The sequence below is a fragment of the Cucurbita moschata genome, unplaced genomic scaffold (assembly GCF_002738365.1).
Source record: "Cucurbita moschata cultivar Rifu unplaced genomic scaffold, Cmos_1.0 Cmo_Scf00007, whole genome shotgun sequence".
NCBI classification, from domain to species: Eukaryota; Viridiplantae; Streptophyta; class Magnoliopsida; order Cucurbitales; family Cucurbitaceae; genus Cucurbita; species Cucurbita moschata.
In genome coordinates this window covers 458,112-480,616 of record NW_019268523.1, presented here as the reverse complement: position 1 = coordinate 480,616, position 22,505 = coordinate 458,112, and the positions used below count along the sequence as shown (strand labels likewise).

At 39.3% G+C, this 22,505-nt stretch overlaps 7 protein-coding genes across 13 annotated transcripts; 5 read left to right on the top strand and 2 right to left on the bottom strand.

Annotated features, from left to right (window-relative positions):
* Positions 1-939, top strand: LOC111444828 (prohibitin-4, mitochondrial-like). The gene is made up of 2 exons (XM_023082905.1): positions 1-86; positions 197-939. Exons 1-2 carry the CDS (start codon positions 42-44, stop codon positions 860-862), a joined length of 711 nt encoding a protein of 236 aa, XP_022938673.1. The 5' UTR covers positions 1-41; the 3' UTR covers positions 863-939.
* Positions 940-1,592: 653 nt separating this feature from the next.
* On the bottom strand, positions 1,593-2,820 carry LOC111444829 (prohibitin-1, mitochondrial-like). Its single transcript, XM_023082906.1, has 2 exons — positions 2,236-2,820; positions 1,593-2,078 (listed from the first exon to the last, which is right to left on the bottom strand). The coding sequence occupies exons 1-2, from the start codon at positions 2,587-2,589 to the stop codon at positions 1,734-1,736; spliced, it is 699 nt and encodes a 232-aa protein (XP_022938674.1). The 5' UTR covers positions 2,590-2,820; the 3' UTR covers positions 1,593-1,733.
* A 63-nt stretch (positions 2,821-2,883) lies between these two features.
* Positions 2,884-4,309, top strand: LOC111444832 (prohibitin-4, mitochondrial-like). 3 transcript variants are annotated; one of them, XM_023082910.1, is made up of 3 exons: positions 2,884-2,969; positions 3,080-3,723; positions 3,800-4,304. In XM_023082910.1, the coding sequence occupies exons 1-2, from the start codon at positions 2,925-2,927 to the stop codon at positions 3,629-3,631; spliced, it is 597 nt and encodes a 198-aa protein (XP_022938678.1). In that variant the 5' UTR covers positions 2,884-2,924; the 3' UTR covers positions 3,632-3,723; positions 3,800-4,304. The 3 variants fall into 3 exon arrangements, with proteins under 3 accessions (XP_022938678.1, XP_022938679.1, XP_022938680.1); XM_023082911.1 differs by lacking the exon at positions 2,884-2,969 and having other exon boundaries at positions 2,976-3,723; positions 3,773-4,309; XM_023082912.1 differs by lacking the exon at positions 2,884-2,969 and having other exon boundaries at positions 2,976-3,723; positions 3,782-4,308.
* Positions 4,310-4,895: 586 nt separating this feature from the next.
* On the top strand, positions 4,896-7,816 carry LOC111444823 (glyceraldehyde-3-phosphate dehydrogenase 2, cytosolic). The gene is made up of 11 exons (XM_023082896.1): positions 4,896-5,054; positions 5,159-5,259; positions 5,520-5,635; positions 5,740-5,839; positions 6,296-6,442; positions 6,536-6,596; positions 6,675-6,772; positions 6,928-7,070; positions 7,169-7,252; positions 7,340-7,429; positions 7,520-7,816. The coding sequence occupies exons 1-11, from the start codon at positions 5,027-5,029 to the stop codon at positions 7,563-7,565; spliced, it is 1,014 nt and encodes a 337-aa protein (XP_022938664.1). The 5' UTR covers positions 4,896-5,026; the 3' UTR covers positions 7,566-7,816.
* A 2,049-nt stretch (positions 7,817-9,865) lies between these two features.
* On the top strand, positions 9,866-13,102 carry LOC111444813 (serine/threonine-protein phosphatase 6 regulatory ankyrin repeat subunit C-like). The gene is made up of 2 exons (XM_023082875.1): positions 9,866-10,982; positions 11,458-13,102. Exons 1-2 carry the CDS (start codon positions 10,275-10,277, stop codon positions 12,793-12,795), a joined length of 2,046 nt encoding a protein of 681 aa, XP_022938643.1. The 5' UTR covers positions 9,866-10,274; the 3' UTR covers positions 12,796-13,102.
* Positions 13,103-14,589: 1,487 nt separating this feature from the next.
* On the top strand, positions 14,590-16,556 carry LOC111444824. 2 transcript variants are annotated; one of them, XM_023082898.1, is made up of 2 exons: positions 14,590-15,756; positions 16,422-16,556. In XM_023082898.1, the coding sequence occupies exon 1, from the start codon at positions 14,840-14,842 to the stop codon at positions 15,746-15,748; it is 909 nt and encodes a 302-aa protein (XP_022938666.1). In that variant the 5' UTR covers positions 14,590-14,839; the 3' UTR covers positions 15,749-15,756; positions 16,422-16,556. The 2 variants fall into 2 exon arrangements, with proteins under 2 accessions (XP_022938666.1, XP_022938665.1); XM_023082897.1 differs by lacking the exon at positions 16,422-16,556 and adding an exon at positions 16,102-16,351 and having other exon boundaries at positions 14,592-15,756.
* Positions 16,557-17,160: 604 nt separating this feature from the next.
* LOC111444811 (integrator complex subunit 9) lies at positions 17,161-22,192 on the bottom strand. Of its 4 annotated transcripts, none has more exons than XM_023082871.1 (11): positions 21,841-22,192; positions 21,343-21,726; positions 21,027-21,241; positions 20,207-20,527; positions 19,864-20,065; positions 19,545-19,637; positions 19,327-19,418; positions 18,813-18,930; positions 18,638-18,723; positions 18,178-18,229; positions 17,161-18,079 (listed from the first exon to the last, which is right to left on the bottom strand). In XM_023082871.1, exons 1-11 carry the CDS (start codon positions 21,847-21,849, stop codon positions 17,573-17,575), a joined length of 2,079 nt encoding a protein of 692 aa, XP_022938639.1. In that variant the 5' UTR covers positions 21,850-22,192; the 3' UTR covers positions 17,161-17,572. The 4 variants fall into 4 exon arrangements, with proteins under 4 accessions (XP_022938639.1, XP_022938640.1, XP_022938641.1 ...); XM_023082872.1 differs by having other exon boundaries at positions 19,864-20,062; XM_023082873.1 differs by lacking the exon at positions 19,327-19,418 and having other exon boundaries at positions 18,638-18,740.
* Between the last annotated feature and the right edge of the window lie 313 nt (positions 22,193-22,505).

Here is a 22,505-nt window from a genome sequence, read left to right as displayed (position 1 = left end):
TATGTTCTCAAGACCCTTCTTCAAAACCCTTCTTCTCAAGAATGATGAATAGCTTCTTCTCAAGAACGACTCACCTGCTTACCAAGGTTGCTGGCTTTGCTGTTGGCGTCGGCGTGGTATACTCGGTTCTTCTTCAAAACCCTTCTCAAGAATGATGAATAGCTTCTTCTCAAGAACGACTCACCTGCTTACCAAGGTTGCTGGCTTTGCTGTTGGTGTCGGCGTGGTATCCTCGGTTGTCAATGCCTCTATGTACACCGTCCGCATGGGTGAACGAGCAGTCATCTTCCATCCATTTGGAGGTCGTACAGACAACACCATCGTCGGTGAAGGAACTCATTTCTGCATTCCATGGCTTCAAAAGCCCTCTATATTCAATATTCGTGTTCGACCTTACACTTTCAGTTTTGTTTCCTATACTAAGGATCGTCAAGAGGTGACTTTGACGGTGCGTGTTCTCTTTCATCCTGATATCCCTTACCTCCCACATAATCATCAAACTCTCCCTTCTATTAACCATAAGGATCTGGATGCTGTGGTCTCCAAATTCACCTCTCATGAGCTTGTGGCTAACTTGATGGATGTCTCCGCTCTTATCCGTGAGGCACTGGCTGCCAGGGCTACAGAATCACATATTGTCTTAGATTACGTATCCTTCACTAATGTCTCCTTTAGTCCAGAATTTTCCAGGGCTTGCGAGTCCGAGCAGGTTGCGCAGCAACGCCAAAAAATGCTATTGTTGAGAGAAGCTAAAGAAGAAGAAAATATCCGAGCTGCTACTGTTTGGGATGAGGCCTTTAAGGTTGCTGTTAGTAAGTTTGCATCAAAGCATCAAAACATGCCCAAGTTTGAAGATGTATAATATCCTGTGATTTAGAAGAACTAGTTTGATGGATAGCTTATGCATATCAATGGCATTCTGAATTTTTTTTTTTTTTTTATCTGGGTTTTTGTTTTTGGGTTCATTTTTAATTTGAGTTTTTGTTTTTTTTTAAGAATTTCGACTTCTATTCTTTTTTGTTTCTTCTTCTATTTTGACCGAATAAAATATGAGTGTGAAACATGAAACCAAAAACTTAGAGCTGAACGGAAGTGCCAAAATAAAAAATGTGTCTAAATTGATTTTGTTTTTTAGAAGTTGTGTGAGTTGATTTTGTTTTTTAGAAGTTGTGTGAGACGTCAATTTTCTAAGGATTAGTCTTAATTGACATAAGAACATGACGTAGCTAGTTCATAAAATCAAGAAATGCAAACAAAAACATAAAGGGTTCGATAACATGATGAAGTTATAGGTTACGGTGACAATGAGGATTTTGTATCGAACTGAAGTCTTTGCTGTGGTAGAGATGACGAGAAGATTAGTATTCGATCAGGGTGAGTTAAATTCAATCATTTTTTATCCTTAAATAAATGTTTGCTTCATTATTTTTCGTCTCTTCTTGCAATCCATACTCCGAACTTGGGCTCTTGATGTTATGTAATTTCATGGAGTTTTGCCCCTACATTTGATGTTATGTAATTTCATGGAGTTTTGCCCCTACATCAATATTATAATGCATTCCTAAAGGATGCCGACTTGCCAAGTATCCATATTGATATAAGAAGTTGAATAGACTTCTAAGATAAAAATAAAAGATCTTGAGAGTGTCAAGATGACAACGTTACACGTGCGAGAACAAACTAATTTTTCTATCTAGAATTGTCCACCTGCGAGAACAAACTAATTTTTCTATCTAGAATTGTCCCCGACCACCATTTTGATGATTGCTTCGCTTGGCCTCAGCATCTGCCCAAATAAGTCCAATCTTGACTTGTTGTTCGGCTATAAGCGTCCAGATCTTAGCAGTCTCATAATCTTGGAAGGCAACTTGCTTTCGCTCCACAGAGTCAGAAAATTCCCTGCTGAATTTGAAGGATGTGATACAAAAGTCTTCCAGAACAACGCCAAATTGTTTGGCTCGTTTTGACAGGATCTCGCGGATTGAAGAAGAGATCACTGGCAGGTCGATCGAAAAATTTTCCGCAGTGGATTTAGAGATGACATAATTCAGAACCTCAAGTAAGATTGATTTGATTACCTGTTAAAAATGTAGAGAACAAAATCTAAAGGTATCGAACTAATCTTGGTTTGATTCATATAATTACTGTTTTTATGTAATGGAAAGAAAATGAGGGTAATAATTGGTGTTAGCAAATCAGAACATTGAAAATAATAAACTAATAATTTAACATTACCTCATCAGCATGATTGTTACCCAAACTACTGACCATTGATGACAGCTGAGTGATATCTGGGCGAGAAAGAGTCCTTACGGTGACGGTAACTGGCTGGAAGTGTTTTGTTCGACATTGGAAAGTGAGTTCCTGAGGTCGTGTAGTGATGTCTACAATGAAAGCTTGCTGAACCCATGGAAGCAAAAAGTGTTTTCCTTCCCCGACAGTCTTTTCGTTTATTCGACCTTGAAACCGATCAAAGATTACAGCTCGTTCACCTTCACGTACAGTGTACACGGAGGCACTAAGAACTGACACGAGACCAACACCAACGGTGGTAACAGCTCTCTTCAACCAAAAAAGGCGGCTAATCATTCTTTTATTAGGGTTTAGTAAATCGAAGTTCGCAAGGGATTTGGATGGGAAGTTGTAACGAAACAGAAGACTATATTGCGATTTGGAATTGAAGGGGAAGATTTGGGCCGCCCGTGGGCTGGGCTGCTTAAGCTGGGAGGCCCGTGGGTTGGGCTGCTTAAGATGTGCCGCCCGTGGGTTGCGCTGCTTAAGCTGGGCCTCCCGTTTGGTTGGGCTGCTTAAGATGGGCGCCCGTGGGTTGGGCTGCTTAAGCTAGGCCGTTTGGGCAAGGCGGCCGAGTGTCGGGCCACTTCTTATGTTCTCAAGACCCTTCTTCAAAACCCTTCTTCTCAAGAATGATGAATAGCTTCTTCTCAAGAACGACTCACCTGCTTACCAAGGTTGCTGGCTTTGCTGTTGGCGTCGGCGTGGTATACTCGGTTCTTCTTCAAAACCCTTCTCAAGAATGATGAATAGCTTCTTCTCAAGAACGACTCACCTGCTTACCAAGGTTGCTGGCTTTGCTGTTGGTGTCGGCGTGGTATCCTCGGTTGTCAATGCCTCTATGTACACCGTCCGCATGGGTGAACGAGCAGTCATCTTCCATCCATTTGGAGGTCGTACAGACAACACCATCGTCGGTGAAGGAACTCATTTCTGCATTCCATGGCTTCAAAAGCCCTCTATATTCAATATTCGTGTTCGACCTTACACTTTCAGTTTTGTTTCCTATACTAAGGATCGTCAAGAGGTGACTTTGACGGTGCGTGTTCTCTTTCATCCTGATATCCCTTACCTCCCACATAATCATCAAACTCTCCCTTCTATTAACCATAAGGATCTGGATGCTGTGGTCTCCAAATTCACCTCTCATGAGCTTGTGGCTAACTTGATGGATGTCTCCGCTCTTATCCGTGAGGCACTGGCTGCCAGGGCTACAGAATCACATATTGTCTTAGATTACGTATCCTTCACTAATGTCTCCTTTAGTCCAGAATTTTCCAGGGCTTGCGAGTCCGAGATTGACGCAACATTCAGAGATGACGCAACATTCAGAGATTGACGCAAACGTACTTGACCCTCTCACTTCAAGATATAGCAAATACTGTTAAACTCAACAGTCCTAAGGAAGCTGAAATGCATGTGCTACAAATGGTAACTTCAGAATCGCAGGATTATTCTATTAATCAGCATCCATCTCTAGTAATATCAGTTTTTGGTACAATTTTAGATCCAGGACGGTGAGATTTTTGCAACGATTAATCAGAAGGATGGAATGATTCATACTGTTTTCTTTAAATATATGGTCATCTGTACCAATTTCAAAGACCAATCCAGCTCAATTGTTCCGACTATTTCAAGATTTATCTCTTCTTGCAACCAGGAGCAGATTCTTTTAGCGCCTGAAAAATGTAAAGTTGTCTATGAGTTATTACTGTCATCCCTGCCCAAGCACTAACATCAGGTCTAACATCAGCTCTGACATCAGGTCGATGAGGAGTACTTAAAGGAGTACTTACTGTAACCGTAATCACCCGTTGGAGTGAGCATCCCTTCTCGGACGGCCTCTTTAGGCGTTGCACCGCCAACCCGCCTAAACACTATCCCGGTCTTCCTCCATCCCTTGCCTCTGTTGTCAGTGGGTGAAGATGTGAAGACCGCTACTGTGTGCCGAAAATTGTGTTTGGTTGAAAGGAGTTTGAACTTCCTCTTCTTCTGTTTTATAAAAGGTGTAGTGAGAAACACAAACTGCCTCTTCTTCTTCTGTTCTATAAATAAGTTCTATATAAATTCTAAACAACAAGCTTTTCATATAAATAACCTTTTTATATAAATTCTAAACACTCTATGTGAATTCTAAACACATTCTGTGAAATTAGGCGAAGTTCGTCTTCGCCAACCGAACACAACTGGTGTATAATTCAAGTTTGTTTGCCCACACATATATATGTATTGAGTGCATGCTTAATCAACTTGCCATTGCACCAAGTCCAAGTCATTCAATTCATATCTTGCTTCTAGTCAAAGTCTCTAAAATGCATATCTAGACCTAAAATGCATATCTTACTTCTAGTCAAGGTCTCTAAAACGTAACCGGTAGATTATGATAGATTATGATGACATCCCAAGTTTTATATTTCAATTTAGTTGTAGTAATGATGCGTAACAAAACAACATTTATCTAAATTAAGGGCATGAAAAAACAAAGTTACAAAAGGCCCTCGGACGAAATCAACTTGATTAACCAATCATATTCATTTCTATTGGAGAGGAATATGGGAATATCCGAATCTATAGCTCTATTTGTGGACCAGTTTCCCATTTTCATCGACAAATCCGCCTTCATTTTTCAACCTAGGTTACCACTCGCAGCTTCCTATATATTCCTCATTTCAGCCTCATTACCGTACACTGCCATTACTTTCTCTCCGATCTATTTAATTACCCATTCATAAACATGGCCAAGATTAAGATCGGGATTAATGGTATTCGTTTCTTTCTCTTTTTTTTTTTTGTATGTTTTTTCGTTTTCGATCTTGAGTTTTCTGGATCTCCATCTTATGTCTTCTGCATTTTGGTTATGATCAAGGATTTGGAAGGATCGGTCGCCTTGTTGCTAGAGTGGCCCTGCAGAGTGATGATATCGAACTTGTTGCTGTTAATGATCCCTTCATCACCACTGATTACATGGTAAGCTTACGGATTTACTCCTAGATTTGTACGTGTATGTTGTTCTGATCTAGATCCGAAGTAACTCGGTCTTCTGTAGCCAGCCATTTCCGTAACACACGAGTATATAGTTCTTATCTTCTTTAAAGATAGTTTCAGTCTTTGAATCCAAACCTCGTCCTCCGAATTTTAATACTTGTCCAAGGACTGGAGCTAGATTCTTATGTTTCTGTTCTCGTCTATTTGTGTTGGATCTTTATTTGGCTCCCTGTCATTTGCAGACCTACATGTTCAAGTATGATAGTGTACACGGCCAGTGGAAGCACCACGATATCAAGGTCAAGGACAGTAAGACTCTTCTCTTCGGGGAAAAAGCAGTCACCGTTTTTGGTATTAGGTATTTTTGTGATCTTTCTTCTTCTACTTCGATTTTTTAGCGATCGGACAGTTAAGCATTTGATTTTTCTAACTATCTGACAATTAAGCATTTTTATTCATTAGGAACCCGGATGAGATCCCATGGGGAGAGGCTGGAGCTGAATATGTAGTTGAATCCACTGGAGTTTTCACTGATAAGGACAAGGCTGCTGCTCATTTGAAGGTTTGTTGAGTATAGTTAATACGCATATTCATGATTATCTATGTTATTTTAATGTTACCTCTAATGTTGGTAGATGTAGACTTACGTACTTTCAAGATTTGTTATTATTATTTTCACTAGGAATAGCCCTTTAGCTGGAGTAATTAATACAATACTTTAGGATTGTTTTCGGAATAAACCTTCTTTGTAAAATTTCAATGGGTTTTCCTTTTTAATTTACTATCATATTTCAATGGGTTAGCAATGTATTTGGTTCAAAACCACTGCATGGTGTTAGACTCTTTTATCTTCGAAATGATATAACAATTTTTTTTATTATACATAATACCTTGGTGATTTCTGATGTCTTTAAGACATATTTAGTAGTGAGAATAAATCCTTGTTTAGGTTTATGCTTCTCATCAACAAAGTATATCTGGTTATTTCCACTAACTAGATTCTCGGATAAGTTTTCAGGGTGGTGCAAAGAAGGTTATCATCTCCGCACCAAGCAAGGATGCCCCGATGTTTGTTGTTGGTGTGAATGAGAAGGAGTACAAGGCAGATCTCAACATTGTTTCCAATGCTAGTTGTACTACCAACTGTCTTGCTCCATTGGCGAAGGTAGTTTAATCGTTTTAGATAATTGGTGCTTAATTCATTTTGAAGAAATTATAAATTGACTTTTTCAGAAGTTAACCTAGCTTTATGCATCAGGTTATCAATGATAGATTTGGTATTCTTGAGGGTCTCATGACGACTGTCCATTCCATCACTGGTATGTACTATCCTCCTCCAAACATCCTTACTAAATGTGCAGTAAGTTCTGCAATTGCTTACCGTTTTACTTATGCAGCAACCCAAAAGACTGTTGATGGACCATCAATGAAGGACTGGAGAGGTGGAAGAGCCGCTTCCTTCAACATCATTCCCAGCAGCACTGGTGCAGCTAAGGTAGTTTTTCAGGATTTACGCATGTCCTTGTCATATCCTCTAATCCATTCACTTGTTCTAGTAACAAATTTAGCTTGCTTATACACTGATTCCAAAATTGGATGTTTCATTTATTAAATAATTTGACTAAGATCATTGCTTTTACTCATGCGTAGGCCGTTGGTAAAGTTCTGCCTGCTCTAAATGGAAAGTTGACAGGAATGGCTTTCCGTGTTCCCACTGTTGACGTCTCTGTTGTTGACCTCACTGTTAGGCTTGAAAAGAAGGCCACTTACGAAGATATTAAGGCTGCCATCAAGTAAGAACCAACGAATGTTGGAATTTCATAATGAACTTGATTCCTACGAATGAGAATTTCTCCTTCATGCTAAGTCGAATTTCTTGTTTGCTTATCAGGGAAGAATCAGAGGGCAAGCTGAAGGGAATTCTTGGGTACACAGAAGATGATGTTGTTTCAACCGACTTTGTTGGTGACAGCAGGTCAGTGGTGTAAACAATGCATTATTCTACGGTTATTACACAAGATGTGAATTTCGTATATATCATTTGCTATTGTTACTGTCACAGGTCTAGCATTTTTGATGCCAAGGCTGGCATTGCTTTGAACGACAACTTCGTGAAGCTCGTCACTTGGTATGACAACGAGTGGGGATACAGGTAGGAAATTATCTGATTCTTGTATGCATTGCTTTTATGCAACTGCGGAATAAGACATTAAATTTGTTTTTTTCTTCTACACCTATGCAGTTCACGTGTGATCGACCTGATTCGTCACATTAGCTCTGTTCAATAAATGCGTTCTCTAAGATTATGAAGGTGGGGAGTGTTTGGATCTGTGGATTTTCTCCACTATTAGGCCCTGAGGTTCAGAGCAGGGATTTTTAATTTTAGCGTGGAGTTTGAATAACCGGAGGATTAGGGATTATGATGAAAATTTTGTTGGAACCTTGTGTTTGTGGCCTCCCAATTTCTTTTTGAGGGACGGATTTGGAATCCTGTTTTTTCCTTTCAAATGATAAGTTGGCACTTTTTTTATTGGGTTTATCCATTCTTAATTGTGCGCCATTATGCTCTACAAATAGCCCTTATTTTGAAACTTGATCCTTTATGCGAGTATGGAATTTTTTAAAGAAAATTACCTTTCCTTATTTTCCGGGTTTTCAACTCATTTCAGTTTACAGACTAAAAATTGAAACTCACATATGACGAGCCCAAGAAAAGAGAATCTACCATTGTCACATACGTGATGTTCGTAACTTCGATGCTCAAACTAAAAATTACAACTATCAATTTATTTTAAAGTTCTAATTGAGTTATATTTAGCCAATAGAAGTATATAAAAGGAGAAAAAAGGATGCATGTGTATTGGAAGAACAATTTGCAATGGGAAAGTTTTCTCTTTTCTTGCTTTCATTGAATATGAAAAGAAAGTTATTCCATTGTTGGAAGTAGAAAGTAGGCACCAAAAAAATGATTCATTATTTGCAAAAACAGCACATACCCGAAGCTGCTGTGTGGTGTGGCGAAGTCATCGGCCATTCTTCCTTCACACTCTTTCTATTGGACTTGGAGCTTCACTTGCATATGATTCTGCTTTACTTTGTTATGATTCGGATATTTTCTAATCTTTTATCGTTGGATTTGACTTGATGTTTCTTGGCGTCTTTCTGTAGCTTCCATTGTTCCCCACCAGTTTGACTACAAGAAGATAGAAAGAAAGAAACATCACTAAATTTCACCATCAATTATTTGAACCCACCAGAAGACAATGGTACCAAAATGGTTAGAAAGAAAGAAACATCACTAAATTTCACCATCAATTATTTGAACCCACCAGAAGACAATGGTACCAAAATGGTTATGAAGTGGGTCATTGTTACACTTACATAAGTGTTATGAACCCGATGGTGGGGTAAAATTTTCAATCCGATATGTGAAAGTGTAAAGTGTGGTATATACCATAGAGATCCATTTATGCACACATTTTTGTTTGACACGCCCATGTGAAGCTGCCCTAAAAGCAAAGAAAAAGAGAGGTGAGATGTGGTGGTGCATTATTGGTGTTAAAAGGAAGCTAAGAAGGCAGGTTGATTGACACAAAGAAGTGAGTGGTTTTAAAGTTAAAAGCTGCTTACTCACATGCCTCTCTCTCTCTTTTGCTTTCGCCTTGGCTTTGGCCACCCCCCCATTCCCTTCCCCCAATCAACACCAAATCTTCCTCTTTATTTTCCTCTCTCTCTCACACATACATCTAATCACATCATTTCCTTTAAACTACTAATATTATAATTAATATTAAATAATAAATCCGCAACTATTGTAAATAATAAAAAAATATTGATAAAATAGAGTCTGAAATTTATAGATCACCTTGTCCTAGTTATGATTTTAAAGACATCTTTTATGCACTCAAACAAAAGTGGTCCTACTTTTATAGTCTCTCATATTTGATTTTGACACATCACTGTTTTTTTCTTTCATTAGGTAAAAATTATTTAAAAAAATAAAAACCTTATTATTTCTTAAAATGGTGTACTTGAAATGGAATAGTTTTAAGTATGTATTATTAAAGTATTAAGAATAATTTTGCAAACTGAGAAATAGAAAATTTTTAAAAATATTGTCATGAAACCAAGGAAACAACCAAATATGAATCAAATCACAAATATCCATCGTTGGCTTTGATTTGCTTTTCCATTATTATTACTCATTACTTCCATTTCTTTTATTTTATTTTTATTTTCACAAAAAATATTAAAAAAAGAAAAAGAAAAAAGGCTTTTCTCATTCTCTCCCCCACTGATTCAGCTTGTTTCTTCCATCATTGCATCTACCAACATCGCTACTAATGTCAATGGTACGGTTATGTCTCTTACATTTTTTAAAATAAAACTTATATTTTATTTACAAATTATTTACAAATTCCATATGTATTATATTTTATGAGAATATTCCTATAATTATGCTTTTACTTTTTATCTTTATTTTCTTTCTATAAATTATTAGGGAGTAAATTGAGTTAATATTTTATATCCGTTAATTTTTTAAGATTTATAATGTGTGGCCGTTCATTTTCAATTTAAAATTCAGCGTTATTTTACGACATTGAAACGCCATAGTTATTGGAGTTGCCAGTATTTGGTTTTGCTTCCATCTCTCTCACCGTTACGACCTTTGTTCACAGCTTTTTTCTTCCAAGGAAAAAAACAAGGCCTGATTCCTTTTTCCTGAATTCAGAGCTTTTTCTGTTCCCAATAATGGCTGCTCCACACCCTTTCTCCCTCTGTCATCTTCTTTGATTTCCCGCCAAAACTCTCGTCTTCAACCTTTTTCCAACCCTTCCACTGCCCAACAGTTTCGTCTTTCTCCTTCTCAATTCCCTTTTTTGTGCTAATTTAATCCAGGGTCTCTCTCAAAACTCCCAATTTTTTTTGTTTACATTCAAAAGGGATTTCAATCTGTGGCTTTTTTGTGCCACTTTCTGCTATTTATTTACTTATTAATGCCTCCGACGTATTTCCCTCTCCGGTGGGAGAGCACCGGCGACCAGTGGTGGTACGCTTCTCCGATCGATTGGGCGGCTGCCAATGGTCATTATGATTTGGTCCGGGAGCTCCTTCGGTTAGACAGCAACCACCTCATCAAACTTACATCTCTCCGCCGGATTCGTCGCCTCGAGACCGTTTGGGACGACGAAGAACAGTATCACGACGTCGCAAAATGCCGCTCTGAGGTCTCTCGAAAACTCTTACTGGAGTCCGAATCGAAGAAGGGGAAAAACTCCCTAATCCGGGCCGGCTACGGCGGGTGGTTGATTTACACCGCCGCTTCCGCAGGCGATTTGGGGTTCGTTCAAGAACTGCTCCAGAGAAACCCTTTACTTGTTTTCGGAGAAGGAGAATATGGGGTCACTGATATCCTCTACGCCGCCGCCCGGAGTAAGAACAATGAAGTATTTCGGATTCTATATGATTTTGCAGTCTCCCCGAGATTCTCGACCGGGAGAGATGGGATTTTGGAGGAGCATATCGGAGAGATTCCAGCCGTTTATAAATGGGAAATGATGAACAGAGGTGTTCATGCCGCTGCCAGAGGAGGTAACTTAAAGATTTTGAAGGACCTTCTTGCGGATTGCTCCGACGTGTTGGCTTGCAGAGATGCCCAAGGATCTACAATTTTACATGCAGCCGCTGGAAGAGGACAAGTCGAGGTAATCTATATTATAATGGCTGTCTTTTTCTTACTTTCTTAATCATTGTTCATGCTAGACCTCCATGGTAATCTGATACGTGTTGAGAATCTTTAGCAAATTATAAGTATAAAATTGCCCGGGATTTGTATGTTAAGTTAGAACTTTTAGGAGTGAATGAAAAGAAGAAGTTGATGTTGTGCCCAAATGCAACAACAAAAAAATTCTGATACCCAATTGTTGTAGCAGAAGGAGGAGGAAGATCGATTGTACTCACACACGCATAAATAGAAATTAAACAAAAAGATACAAAGATTTACATGGTTTGGAGAGAAGAAATCCCCCTACATCTATGGATGGTAGTCAATCACTGTAACCAAAGAGTTTACAAAGTATATCTCACGCTACAAAGTCTCTCTTACAAAATTCTTCCCCGACATTAACGGAATTGTTTGGCTACTGTATGTGAGAACTGAAACATTGTTGACTATTGCAGGTGGTTAAATATCTTGTCCAAACATTCCCTATCATCAAATCCATAGATCATCAGGGAAACACAGCCTTGCATATTGCTGCTTGCAGGGGCCAATTGGCTGCAGTTGAGGCTCTTATTGCAGCATCTCCCTCATCCATCTCTCTAAGAAACAAAGCTGGTGAAACTTTTTTGCATAAAGCCATTTCTGGCTTCCAAACTCCTGCTTTTCGTCGACTTGACCGACAAATTGATCTTTTGAAGAATGTGATTTGTGGCAAAGTTCATAACATGGATGCCATTATCAATGCCAGAAACAACGATGGAAGGACTGCTCTTCACATGGCTGCCATTGGGAATGTTCACTCTGATCTCGTACAACTTTTGATGACTGCTCGGTCCATTGACTTGAACGTTCGAGACATGGATAGCATGACGCCGCTTGATTATCTTAAACAAAATACACATTCTGCATCAGCCGACATATTAATAAGGCAGCTGATTTCAGCTGGAGGAATGTTTGGTTGTCATGACTATAAAATGAGAAAGGCCATAGCTTCACGGTTGAAGATGCAGGAAATTGGAAGCAGTCCTGGGACCTCTTTTCGAGTCTCGGACAATGAAATATTGTTGTATACAGGCATTGAGAATGTGTCGGATATCATACCGGATCATGGCAGTGCAGGAATGAGCTCTTCCTCAGTTGAGTTTAGTCCATACGATTCAACAAATGAGAATCCCAACACTTCATCAACTATTAAGAAATCTGGTTCTGTAAACTCTGCAGCACATCGATTGAAAAGTGTCTTCCATTGGCCTCGAATCAAAGACAAGAAGAAAAGTGAGACGTCAAAGAAGCAAATGGATGAGGGCTCCATTGAAGAATCACAGAAGAAATACAGCAGTTCAGATGAAGCTCCACCCCCTTTAAGGCAAAGGTTTTCAAAGCCATTGGCTCTTCCCAACAACAAACGAACACTTTCAGTTAGGAGCAATCAATCCAGCCCGTCTGCTAAGAAGAAGCATGCTACTGGTCTAATGCGCGGAGTGGCTCAAGGCATGCCACACATAGTCATTCCCCATCGATCCCGGTCTAGCTCATTTTCGAAATCATCACTTTCTTCACCGGGGTCAGTAGATAAACTGAAGGGCATTTGTTTTGACAGTGATGGTGCAGGCCCATCTTGTTCAAACCAAGCCATTGACAACCAAACACCGAATCTCAAGAAACAAGGCTCAGTGGATAGGAAGTTGAGGAGCCAGTATTTCTGTTTTGGTGCAGGAAGCCTAATTGGGAAGACCACAGTTAGCAAGCAGCAGCAGAGCCAGAGTTACAAGCTTCCAGTGGTTTCGGTAACGTAGACGAGAACAAGACGGGAGACGAGCGACATCGCTGTCAGGACTTAACGTAGAAGAAGAGGATTAAACCGAGTAGCAAGTGCCAAACTGTCTGATATATAAGTATAACACAGTGGTTGGATTATATGATTTCAATAGCTAAGAGAGAGAGTCAACTTCAAGTAACTTACTGAAATGGCTTGTAACTTGCTCAATCTTTTCTGAAAGCGACTGATCTCTAGTCGTTTGTGAGTTTGTTTGCCTTTGCAATAGGTGCTTCCATTATTAAACTCATAACAATGCTTTATAATATAAAGTCGTCATTTATGTAGTGATGAAATCTTGCTCCATACATAGGAGTGGGACCCTGGCGATAGTTGACTGGCTTGTAATCACATCCGTCAAGGAATGTAAAATGGTGGCACTCCCCTTTCCACAACGTGACGCCCACGGTGGGAGCTGGCGTGCTCATCCTCCCGTCCGCCATGGCTTCACTGGTGTGGGGCCTGGCGTGACGAGGCTGGTAGTGTCGTGAGTGGTGGCACTGTACACGCTTTGGCATACACAGGCCACAACGTGGTGCTGGAGATTCAGACCACAATCCCTTCCATTCCCGATAAGCCATCCAAAAGGCCCCATGTGGAGAGGTGTCATTGGTGCCTACTTTGTCGTCGCCCTCATCGGCTACTGGATGTTCAGTTACTCTGTCAAAGACAACATTCTTCTCTAGTCTCCCTCGAGAAAGCCTGTGGCTCATTGCCACCGCCAAACATGTTCATCCTCGTCCATGTCATTGCCACTTACCTATGGACAAATTATTATCAGTAAGATCACCATAATATATTAGTATTTATATAACATGCTTTTTAATAGTAAATTAGGTATATCATTGTTCTTTAATATCAATTTAGGAGACCATTGAGGAGAAGAAATTTATTGAAAGAGATAGAGAAAATTATTGCATATAAAGTGTTCATTTGAAATAAAAGGAAAAAGGAAATGTAAAGTGATGCTCTTCTTTCGCAATCGGGCCCAATAAATGGAATTATTCATGAGCTCAACGTGTCCCTCTTGTTACAGTGACTTACAACATTAGATTAACTTTTATGAAAATATTTCTTATATGTATATGTATATGTATATGTATATATATTATTGGGAACGAGTATTAAAAATTTGATAATTTGATTTAAATTTAAAAGAAATATGGTTAATTCGATTTGAGGTTGATATTTGGGTTAATTAATTTGATGTCTAAATGGTTAATTGGCTCAGGGTTGAAAAGATGGATTTAGGGAAGGAATAAAGTGGCAAGGATTGAATAGCAATAAGCGGCACATGGGTGTGCGTGAAGGACCAATCCCATCGCTCCATTTTTTGTCCAACCCCCCCAAACTCCTCCTAAATCTTTTCCTAGATCCTCCCCCAAATCCCACCCTCCACGCGTCCCCATCTCCCAACTCCCTCTCCACGCGCGTCTCACCGTACGCGCTCCCACCCTCAAATATCTCATCTCCCGTATCTCACACGCTCGGAGGAGTGCGATCGGCTACGAATTCTGTCTAATACCGAACAACCACGTGTTGGCTCTCTGGAACCTACCAACTAAAAATAAATATATAAAAAAAGGGAGCTTCCCACTTCACGCTTCACGGAACATTACGCTTCCCCCAAGGCCAGCCACGTGTGCCCTACCTTTCGGCAGTGCTTGACACTCCCTCAATTCCTATTGGTTCTCGGTGGTCCCCACTTCCCCAAACAGAACCCAATTTGCTACCAGATTTGCATCTTTCTCCTGCTGGGTCCCACCTCTATAAGAAAACATATTCAACCAATTAACGTCGCGTCACTGTTTCTGTTTCGTAGCCATACAGCCACGTGTCCTTTTTTCTTTTTTCCCTTGAATTCTCTCACCCTTACTACTGTGCTTTCTTTTGCTTTTCTCTGGTTTTTCTCCTCCTATCCCTATTATCATCATCAACAACATGGCTCTCTCTGTCACACTCCAAAACGCGATGCCTTAACTCCGCTTATTTTTTCTTTCTTCTTTTGTTTTTGTTTCTTCGTTATGGATGGTGGTGGAGCAGCGGCGCGCCCCATGCTTGGATCTTGTGGTAAGACGATTATCCATCCGATAATGATGAGATTCCGCCCGATTGCGCCTAAGCCTGTCGTCGGACCCTCTGTTTCCCTTGGTACATCGTCAGTAGACAGTAAGAACTCCTCGATTTCCAAACCACGGACGAAGAGGAAGTACGTTAGGGTTAGGAGATATAATAGGAAGAAGAAAACTACGAGGAACACCACCGGCAGTACCGACGGTAACAAAAACGGCGAGTTCGTGGATCGTACGGCGCCGACGACGACGACACTGCAACTGCTACCGGAGCGACATATAGAGTTGGTTGGCGGTGGCGGCAGATCTGAGTGGTCGGAGAAGAAAAGGGAAGTTGGGAGGATGGAAAACGACGTAGTATTGGTATCAGATCCGAAACGTGGAGCGTTGGAGTTGTGGGTAACGGTGGAATGCGTGAGGGAGGCATGCATGGATCTGGAAGTGGAGGAGGGAGAGATAGGGTGCACGGACGAGGAGAGGATAAAGAATCTAGAAGAGGACACGTGTCCGGGGTTCATATCGAACGGGATGAATAGAGTGGAGTGGTTGAACAAGGCATTCAAGAGGATGGTAAGGCAAAAAAGGGAAAGGGAAAGGCAAGAGGAAACGAGAAGCGGGAGTGAGTCAGGAGGAGCAGCAGAAGTAGCGGTGTGGTTGATATCAAACCCAAAACTGGGTATGACCAGCCGAGTGTTTAGCTGCCAAATAAAGCTGCAGTTCAAAAGAGACACCGAAATGGAGAAGGACTCCAAAGTGGTGCCCTGTGACGCCTGGAGATTGGACCGCGGTGGATTTGCATGGAAACTAGACGTCAAAGCCGCCCTCACTTTGGCTCCTTTTCTTCCAGAGGATTTTTATTGAAATTTGAGGTACCATTTCTAAGTCCCCTAAACTCTTACCCAATCAAACCCTAAACCCACCTTTTTGTTTTGTTTTCTTTTCTTTTCTTTTCTTTTGCTTACCAAACTAAAACTCCTCCTAATCAATGCCTTCCCTCTCCAACCCCATGATAGGGACATTGTGTTTAAACATTTTGAAAATTGTGAATTATAATAATAAACTTAAAAAGCATCAAATAAAGCTGTTAAAAGTAGAATTTAAGGAACCAAATACTGGAATAGTAGGTATATATCCATATCCTTCAATAATAATAACAATAATATCATTGTTTAATTAAGAATCTCATTTCTTAGTTATGTGTTTGACTGTATCAGCTAGCTTGAAGGATGGGAGTTGGCACTCTAAATAGGTAATAAAATATGCAATAAAGAAGGCAGTAGCGAGAGCATTATGGGTCACCAAGCAACCAACCACAAACTTGGATGGAATCATCGCTCATTAATGCAACCAACCAAACCAACAAACAAACAAAAAAAAAGTACATAAACTGTAACATCTTTAAATCTCCAACTCTGCAACATCGCCACATTTCCTGTTTCTGTGTATACCATAATATCGTTTTTACATTTTTCTTTCCCAACTCAAATTTATGACTCTATTTTGATCCTAAAACGACTTCAATTTTTTCTTTAAGCTCAATGTTCAATCCATTTTCATCCACTTCTGGAGGTCCCGACTCTGAGCCATGCATGTCTTATGAACCAAGATGATACATACATACATATATGTATGTACGTATGTCTGTATGTACCGTTAATGTGGATTTTTAGCTTTGTTTTCTTGTCACGTTCTTGTCTCCATCATCATTTTCTAGTAATAATGTGATTAATATTGCCTTTCAAGTTGGCGCTTCTAAAGAACTTCGGGGCATATTTTTTTTATAACTATTTATTTTGTCTTTCAATAAAAAAAGAATTATTTTAGTTATTATTTTTCTATTAAAAATTGCTACATTGTCAATTTATACTCAAGAAAATATTAGAATATTAATAATTACGTACAAGTGATTCTTAATTATGAATATTCTCCACCGGAATTACCGGTACGTAGAATACAATGGTAATTATAATTATATAAAAAGTTTTTAAAAGAAAATATACTTTTTGAAAAGTTAGTGGACGATGCATCTCAGGTTAATTACTTTTTATACATATTTTAATTATGTAAATTATATTGAAATGTAAGGTGACTTAAATTGAATCTAAACAGATTAACTTAGATCGAGTAGTTTCAAATTATTATTTTTTATTAATTGAATAAAAAAAATATTTATTACTTGCAATAAGTTGCACATGCATACATCTCATTTATTTATTTTTCGTTCAACCAATTTATTTAAAACAAGTCTGACAACTTTTACAAGACTTTTAAGGTAATAAAATTCTCAAATATTCTATTGGGTCCATCATCTTAGAATAAATTTATAATCCAAAACACAATAAGGTTGGATGAATATAATTCCTTCATCTAGCATACCCCACGACAGCAAGGTCTTTTGATTTTTTTCATCACCTCATTGAGTTCTTCTCTTAACATATATTCTTCCTGTTCAATCTACACAGCTACAAAATTCAGGTATCTGCAGTTTCATCAATCACAGCCATATACAATCCTAAGCTCTAATGAACATTTCTAGAATAATTTGTTCCCCTTGGTTGTATTCACAGCCATATAAATGGATCTTTTACACAAAACTTCGCCATGCCATTGCAGTTCAAACTTCATCTCTTACTGCCATGCCCGTCCAATGCAAGGTAACATTTGCTAAGAATGGCCGAGTCCTTACTAAACTCCATCCAAGACGCTATCTACTGCGTCGAAAATTCGAGCAGATAATTTCTTATCAGCAACACTAATTATAGTCCTTGATTCTTGGATTTCTATCACAGCCTCAGTTGGATCGTGTATGCGTATTACACCAACGTTGCTCGACTCGGCATCGGATTGCTGCAGAGATCCCTCAATACCCATTTTTGATAACACATTCAGAAGCTTTTTCAGATCTGGCTGACCCCAGTGTATTAGTGGCCTCTGATCTGTGGCTACGTGCGCATTTTCAGCTAACAACTTGAATTTCCCACAGTTTAATGAGAGCTCTCCTTTCAACCTTGCGATGTCTATATTTCCTTGCTGCAACTTCCGCCAACAGAAACTCATAGCCAAGTCCGGGGCAATCTCTAATTCTAAACTGTCTTTCAAGTTTGGTACACGTAAGGTTTCGCCTTCAGAGTACGAAAAGACGGTGAATGATTCTGTATTTGTATTGATCAGCCGGCTCAAATTCTCAGGAAGCTGCATCAAGTAAAACACAGGGGGACGCAAATGTAGGTCCAGAAAATATATAAACTCAAAAAGAATAATGGGAGATAATGAGTAAATGACAATACTACCATAACAACTTTTGGCTGCAACACCTTCAGCAACGGTCGTACCTTGTCCAACCTTCAAATAGGATATACAAGCACACAAAATAAGCAAACTAACCAATATAACTCAAGAATTCCACAAGTTCAAAACCTTGAAGAAAAACCAAGAGAAGATATTAGTTTTGGTCTCACTTCATGCCAAGTCCTATTAGAAGGTCTCAACCCTACTGGAATCCCACAAACAATTGTTTGAGAGCTCCAAGTCTTTTTAGTCTATTTTACACAAGTGAACTTTAATCTTATCTTCAGGCAGAAATATTGATTTTAGAAGATGGTATCGGATTTCTTTTACTGAGGAGGCGCGGGGGGAGGGGGAAAGTTCGAAGTGGGAGACCAAGCATATTGAAGCAAAAAAAGCAATCCCATCTGTATGTGCACAAGAATAATGGATAGGAGAGAAAACGAGGAGAAACATGAACCATACTTTATACCAGATAGGAATGCACATTGAAGGACCTTCATACTCATTGGCCTAAACGGTAAGAGAGCAAGCTCAGCATCAAGTCCCTTCTGCATATTATATGTTCCTATTAACATCAAAGCCACTGAAGATATGTACTCTTGGAAAGTAAAAAGAAATATTAAGTGAATATAAGCACCTCTAGAACAAGTAACGAGCTGGGATCCCCACACCAACGTCGAAGCAAATGGACCACCGGACCAAGTCGTAAGCTCCAGTGAGGACAAAATACAACACATGGTTCTTGCCAGTTTATTCTACACACAGAGTCAAATTCTCAAAGTTGATCATGGTTCAAAACCAAAATATTTCGTTCAATTTCGTGTCTAAGGTGTCAACAATTATTTAATAAACATAAAACTTTTTTGTACAAGGTTTGCAAATAGTGGTTTGCAAATAGTTATTCACTCCACAGAATAAACCAGTTCATATCCGACCACCTTGGATCTCTAATTCTGAAAACTGGTAGGATAAGAAAAGACTTCATAGAGTTCAACATTCCCAAGTATTCACATCTTAAATACTTCGGTTCTTAAAAATCTAAATGAAAATTCAAAAAATTGAGAAGTTGAAAGAACATGTCATTAGCACCAAATTTATAGATTGCTGTGCTTGTGTATGTAGGTGAGAAGAAAGCTTAGACTAAATCATACAATAAGTTGGGTGAATGAACTGCAGGAAAGACGTGAAGCCTTTTCTCTTTAAGGAGATCGACAAATGCAAACATTGGCTCTCCAGAAAATAACTGCAACACCAACCAATTGTGTGAGAGCAATATTATATCGATCAAGTTGAACTAAACGCTTTATATCGATCTAATTCGACTAAACGCTCCAAGTAGATCGAAACCACTAAACAAACAAATTCAAACCTTTTGTTGTCTTTGCTTGGATAACCATTCTGGTATAACATTGGCAAATGCCAACAACTCCTCAGCTACAGAAGAAATCAAATATATAGGAACCTACACAATTTAATTGCATATTGCGTATAAAGAAAGCAACCAACAAATATATAAACTAAGCTTCATACTCTGATGATATATGCCCCCATTGTCCTCTAGGCTCTTACATGTCAATTACTCAAAATTTGCCCAATCAGCTAGCATAGGATATCAGCTATTGATGGGTTTCTAAAAGAATAACAAGATAGGTGGGACTACTTAATTTCTTCAGAAAGAGTTTACTAACCTTCAGATTTGAATAATCTAGTGAAGCTGATATCTGCTCTAGAAGTTGCAGGGTTACACCAAGTCGATTGATAGGAATAAGGACTGAACCTCCAGATTCAACAGATTGGACAGCACATGAACAGATAAAAGACAGTTTTTCTGATTCCCCCACGCTCTCAGCAGGATCACTCAATAAATTTGCCAGAGTTTCCTCATTACTACTAATAAGTACAACACAAAAAAATATATCCTCAGGGAAATATTTGATGAATTATTCAAAAAAGTGGGGAAAAAAATATTGATGTCTAGGAAGACTAGATTTGTAGTGCAAGATACAATTTCGAAGTTGGAGCATAAGATACCTGAGCGCCGTTAAGTTGTCTGTAAGTGGGCCACTTGTATCGTTCAATATGTCATTCATAGATTCCACAGATGAGAAATCAGAATAAATAATTGTCTCCTCCTGAAGGGCAAGGTAATCAAAATTCATTGCATTGGAGGAAGAAAAGATGGAACTTGAAATATATGCAATGTTTCTCTTTGGGCCATTAATGGTCCAGTTACAAGCGCCAATTTCAAGACCAGAGCTGAGTGCCTTTATAACTAGTGCACCGTTATAGCACGCTTCTTCCCCATATCTAACAGTTTCAACCTTCTTCATGCAATCCTTAACGTCAGCTGCACTGAGAAAAAGTTCATTTATTACATACAAGCACTTTTATGAACAATGAGTGAGAGCACAAATGCATTGATACTAGCTGTTTTGAAACATTGCAACTTCCTTACTTCAGTGTCTTTGGTAATTAACTTCTGAAATACGTTGAAAAGCAACATACATATGATCAAAACCCAAGTTGAGAGAGAGGAGAAAACACAAGTTTCATAAGACCAAAACTATAGTTAGGAAAGCAAAAGAAAACAATATCCAAGGCATCTTCATTCCATTACATGCCATTGGTGCTTACACAACTCTGAAACGACTCCCACAAATATTCCCACAGCAGAAGCAACGAGAGGAAAACAATACTCGATTAACAAGAGAGAAACCAAAACCTAATGGTTAGCAAGAGAGAAAGAGAGCAGTAATTTACATCATGTAAAGAGAAACGAACAAAACGTTCAAAAATTTCCAAAAATTAATTCCAATTGAAAGAAATCAGTCAAGCTAAATAACTAATTTACCAGTACATGGGCATCCAACCGCCAAGATCTGCTTCATCCTGCCCAAATGCCACTTCTTTTAGCGCATGATGGAGCAGCTCTAGCTCTTCTTGCTTCATCCACTGCGGGGTGGCATCATCTTCAGATCCATAAAACTGTTTGAATTCCATATGCATTGCAATAAGGTCATCCATCATCATTTTTCCAAGTCTTGCTGTTGCTTCCGTCGCATATATCTACGGCAAGCCAATGAAAAATCAAGTTTTCTCCGTAACTGTGAAACTTATAGTGACCTAATTTACACAGCATCAAGTGCAAATAAAATGCTATCATCTACCTTTGCAGAGAAATCCTTCTCTCGGGTCAGAAAGGGAAGTCCTAACATGCCCATTGGACTAGAAATCAAAACAATATCAGTGAAAGAGGGGTTCCAGAGGCGCAAGTTGTTAATGATTTTGTACCAAGGCTCTGCTTTTATCAAAGAACCCACATCAAGTGGCTTTTCAATTTTTTCCTCAGATACATTTTCCAAATTGAAAGAACCATTGCCCGGATGAGTTGATAATTCTTCGTCTGAAATAACATAAAAATCAAGAGGAACAGGGGAGAAGATAGGGAGAGCTGAAAAGTCCATAGGGCAGTCAAATTGGATTCGAAACCCACAGACCTCGAACATATGACATGGTGGGAAATAGAAACATCCACCTCTGCTTAAACAAGTCTGAAACGAAAAAATAATACAAATAAAAAAACTAAACGAAGTTTGTTTACTTTCCATGAATTCACATGTATGAAAGCTCTGAACTAATATCGCAGATATTGAGAAGCAACTTACAAATTCCATGACAATGAAGAGAAGTCAAACTGTCGTCGATGCACTCACAGTTCAGTCGCTAGGCAGTTCACCGTCGTCACCTCTCGGAGGAGTCTCTTCTCGCTTGATGAAGGGTTTTAGTTTTGAGAAGAATATTTGGGAGAAATATCCTATTTTTAGGATTTCCCGCTCTTTCTCCCTTTTTCTTCCTATTTCTACCAAAAAAAACGATCTTTCTGTCTTCTCGGAGCCGTAATGGAAGCTCGTAGCAGAAGTCGAACAGTGGCTGTAGCAGCTGCAGGAGGAGTATCTTTTAGAGAAGAAATTGAGATGAAGCTTCTATTTCTCGATCAGTCCTTTCTTTCTTGTAAAGTCAGAATCCGAACGGTGAATACCAGATCGGCGGAAGAAGTGACTGCCCAAGTCATAACGGCCCAACTACATCTTCTGGACTCAGCGCTATGTTCGGCCCAACAAGCTGCTACATTTGGAACTAAGCCCACGTCATCACGGCCCAAATGCATCTTCTGGACTCAGCGCTATGTGTGGCCCAACAAGCTGCTACATTTGAAACTGAGCCCAAGTCAGACGGCCCAACTGGATTTTCTGGACTAAGCGCCATGTCCAGCCCAACAATCTGCTACTTTCGGAACTGAGCCCAATTCTTACGGCCCAACAATCTGCTA

Coding starts and splice junctions, on each gene's coding strand:
- LOC111444828 (XM_023082905.1), top strand. CDS start 42: ATGATGAATAGCTTCTTCTCAAGAACGACTCACCTGCTTACCAAG. Junction 87..196: donor CGACTCACCTGCTTACCAAG/GTTGCTGGCTTT, acceptor CTGCTTACCAAG/GTTGCTGGCTTTGCTGTTGG.
- LOC111444829 (XM_023082906.1), bottom strand. CDS start 2,589: ATGATTAGCCGCCTTTTTTGGTTGAAGAGAGCTGTTACCACCGTTGGT. Junction 2,079..2,235: donor GTAACAATCATGCTGATGAG/GTAATGTTAAAT, acceptor CATTTTTAACAG/GTAATCAAATCAATCTTACT.
- LOC111444832 (XM_023082911.1), top strand. CDS start 3,035: ATGATGAATAGCTTCTTCTCAAGAACGACTCACCTGCTTACCAAGGTT.
- LOC111444823 (XM_023082896.1), top strand. CDS start 5,027: ATGGCCAAGATTAAGATCGGGATTAATG. Junction 6,443..6,535: donor GTCTTGCTCCATTGGCGAAG/GTAGTTTAATCG, acceptor TTTATGCATCAG/GTTATCAATGATAGATTTGG. Junction 6,773..6,927: donor GCAGCACTGGTGCAGCTAAG/GTAGTTTTTCAG, acceptor ACTCATGCGTAG/GCCGTTGGTAAAGTTCTGCC.
- LOC111444813 (XM_023082875.1), top strand. CDS start 10,275: ATGCCTCCGACGTATTTCCCTCTCCGGTGGGAGAGCACCGGCGACCAG. Junction 10,983..11,457: donor CTGGAAGAGGACAAGTCGAG/GTAATCTATATT, acceptor TGACTATTGCAG/GTGGTTAAATATCTTGTCCA.
- LOC111444824 (XM_023082898.1), top strand. CDS start 14,840: ATGGATGGTGGTGGAGCAGCGGCGCGCCCCATGCTTGGATCTTGTGGT.
- LOC111444811 (XM_023082871.1), bottom strand. Junction 21,242..21,342: donor AGAAGGATTTCTCTGCAAAG/GTAGATGATAGC, acceptor GGCTTGCCGTAG/ATATATGCGACGGAAGCAAC. Junction 18,230..18,637: donor GCATTCCTATCTGGTATAAA/GTATGGTTCATG, acceptor TCCTATTTGAAG/GTTGGACAAGGTACGACCGT.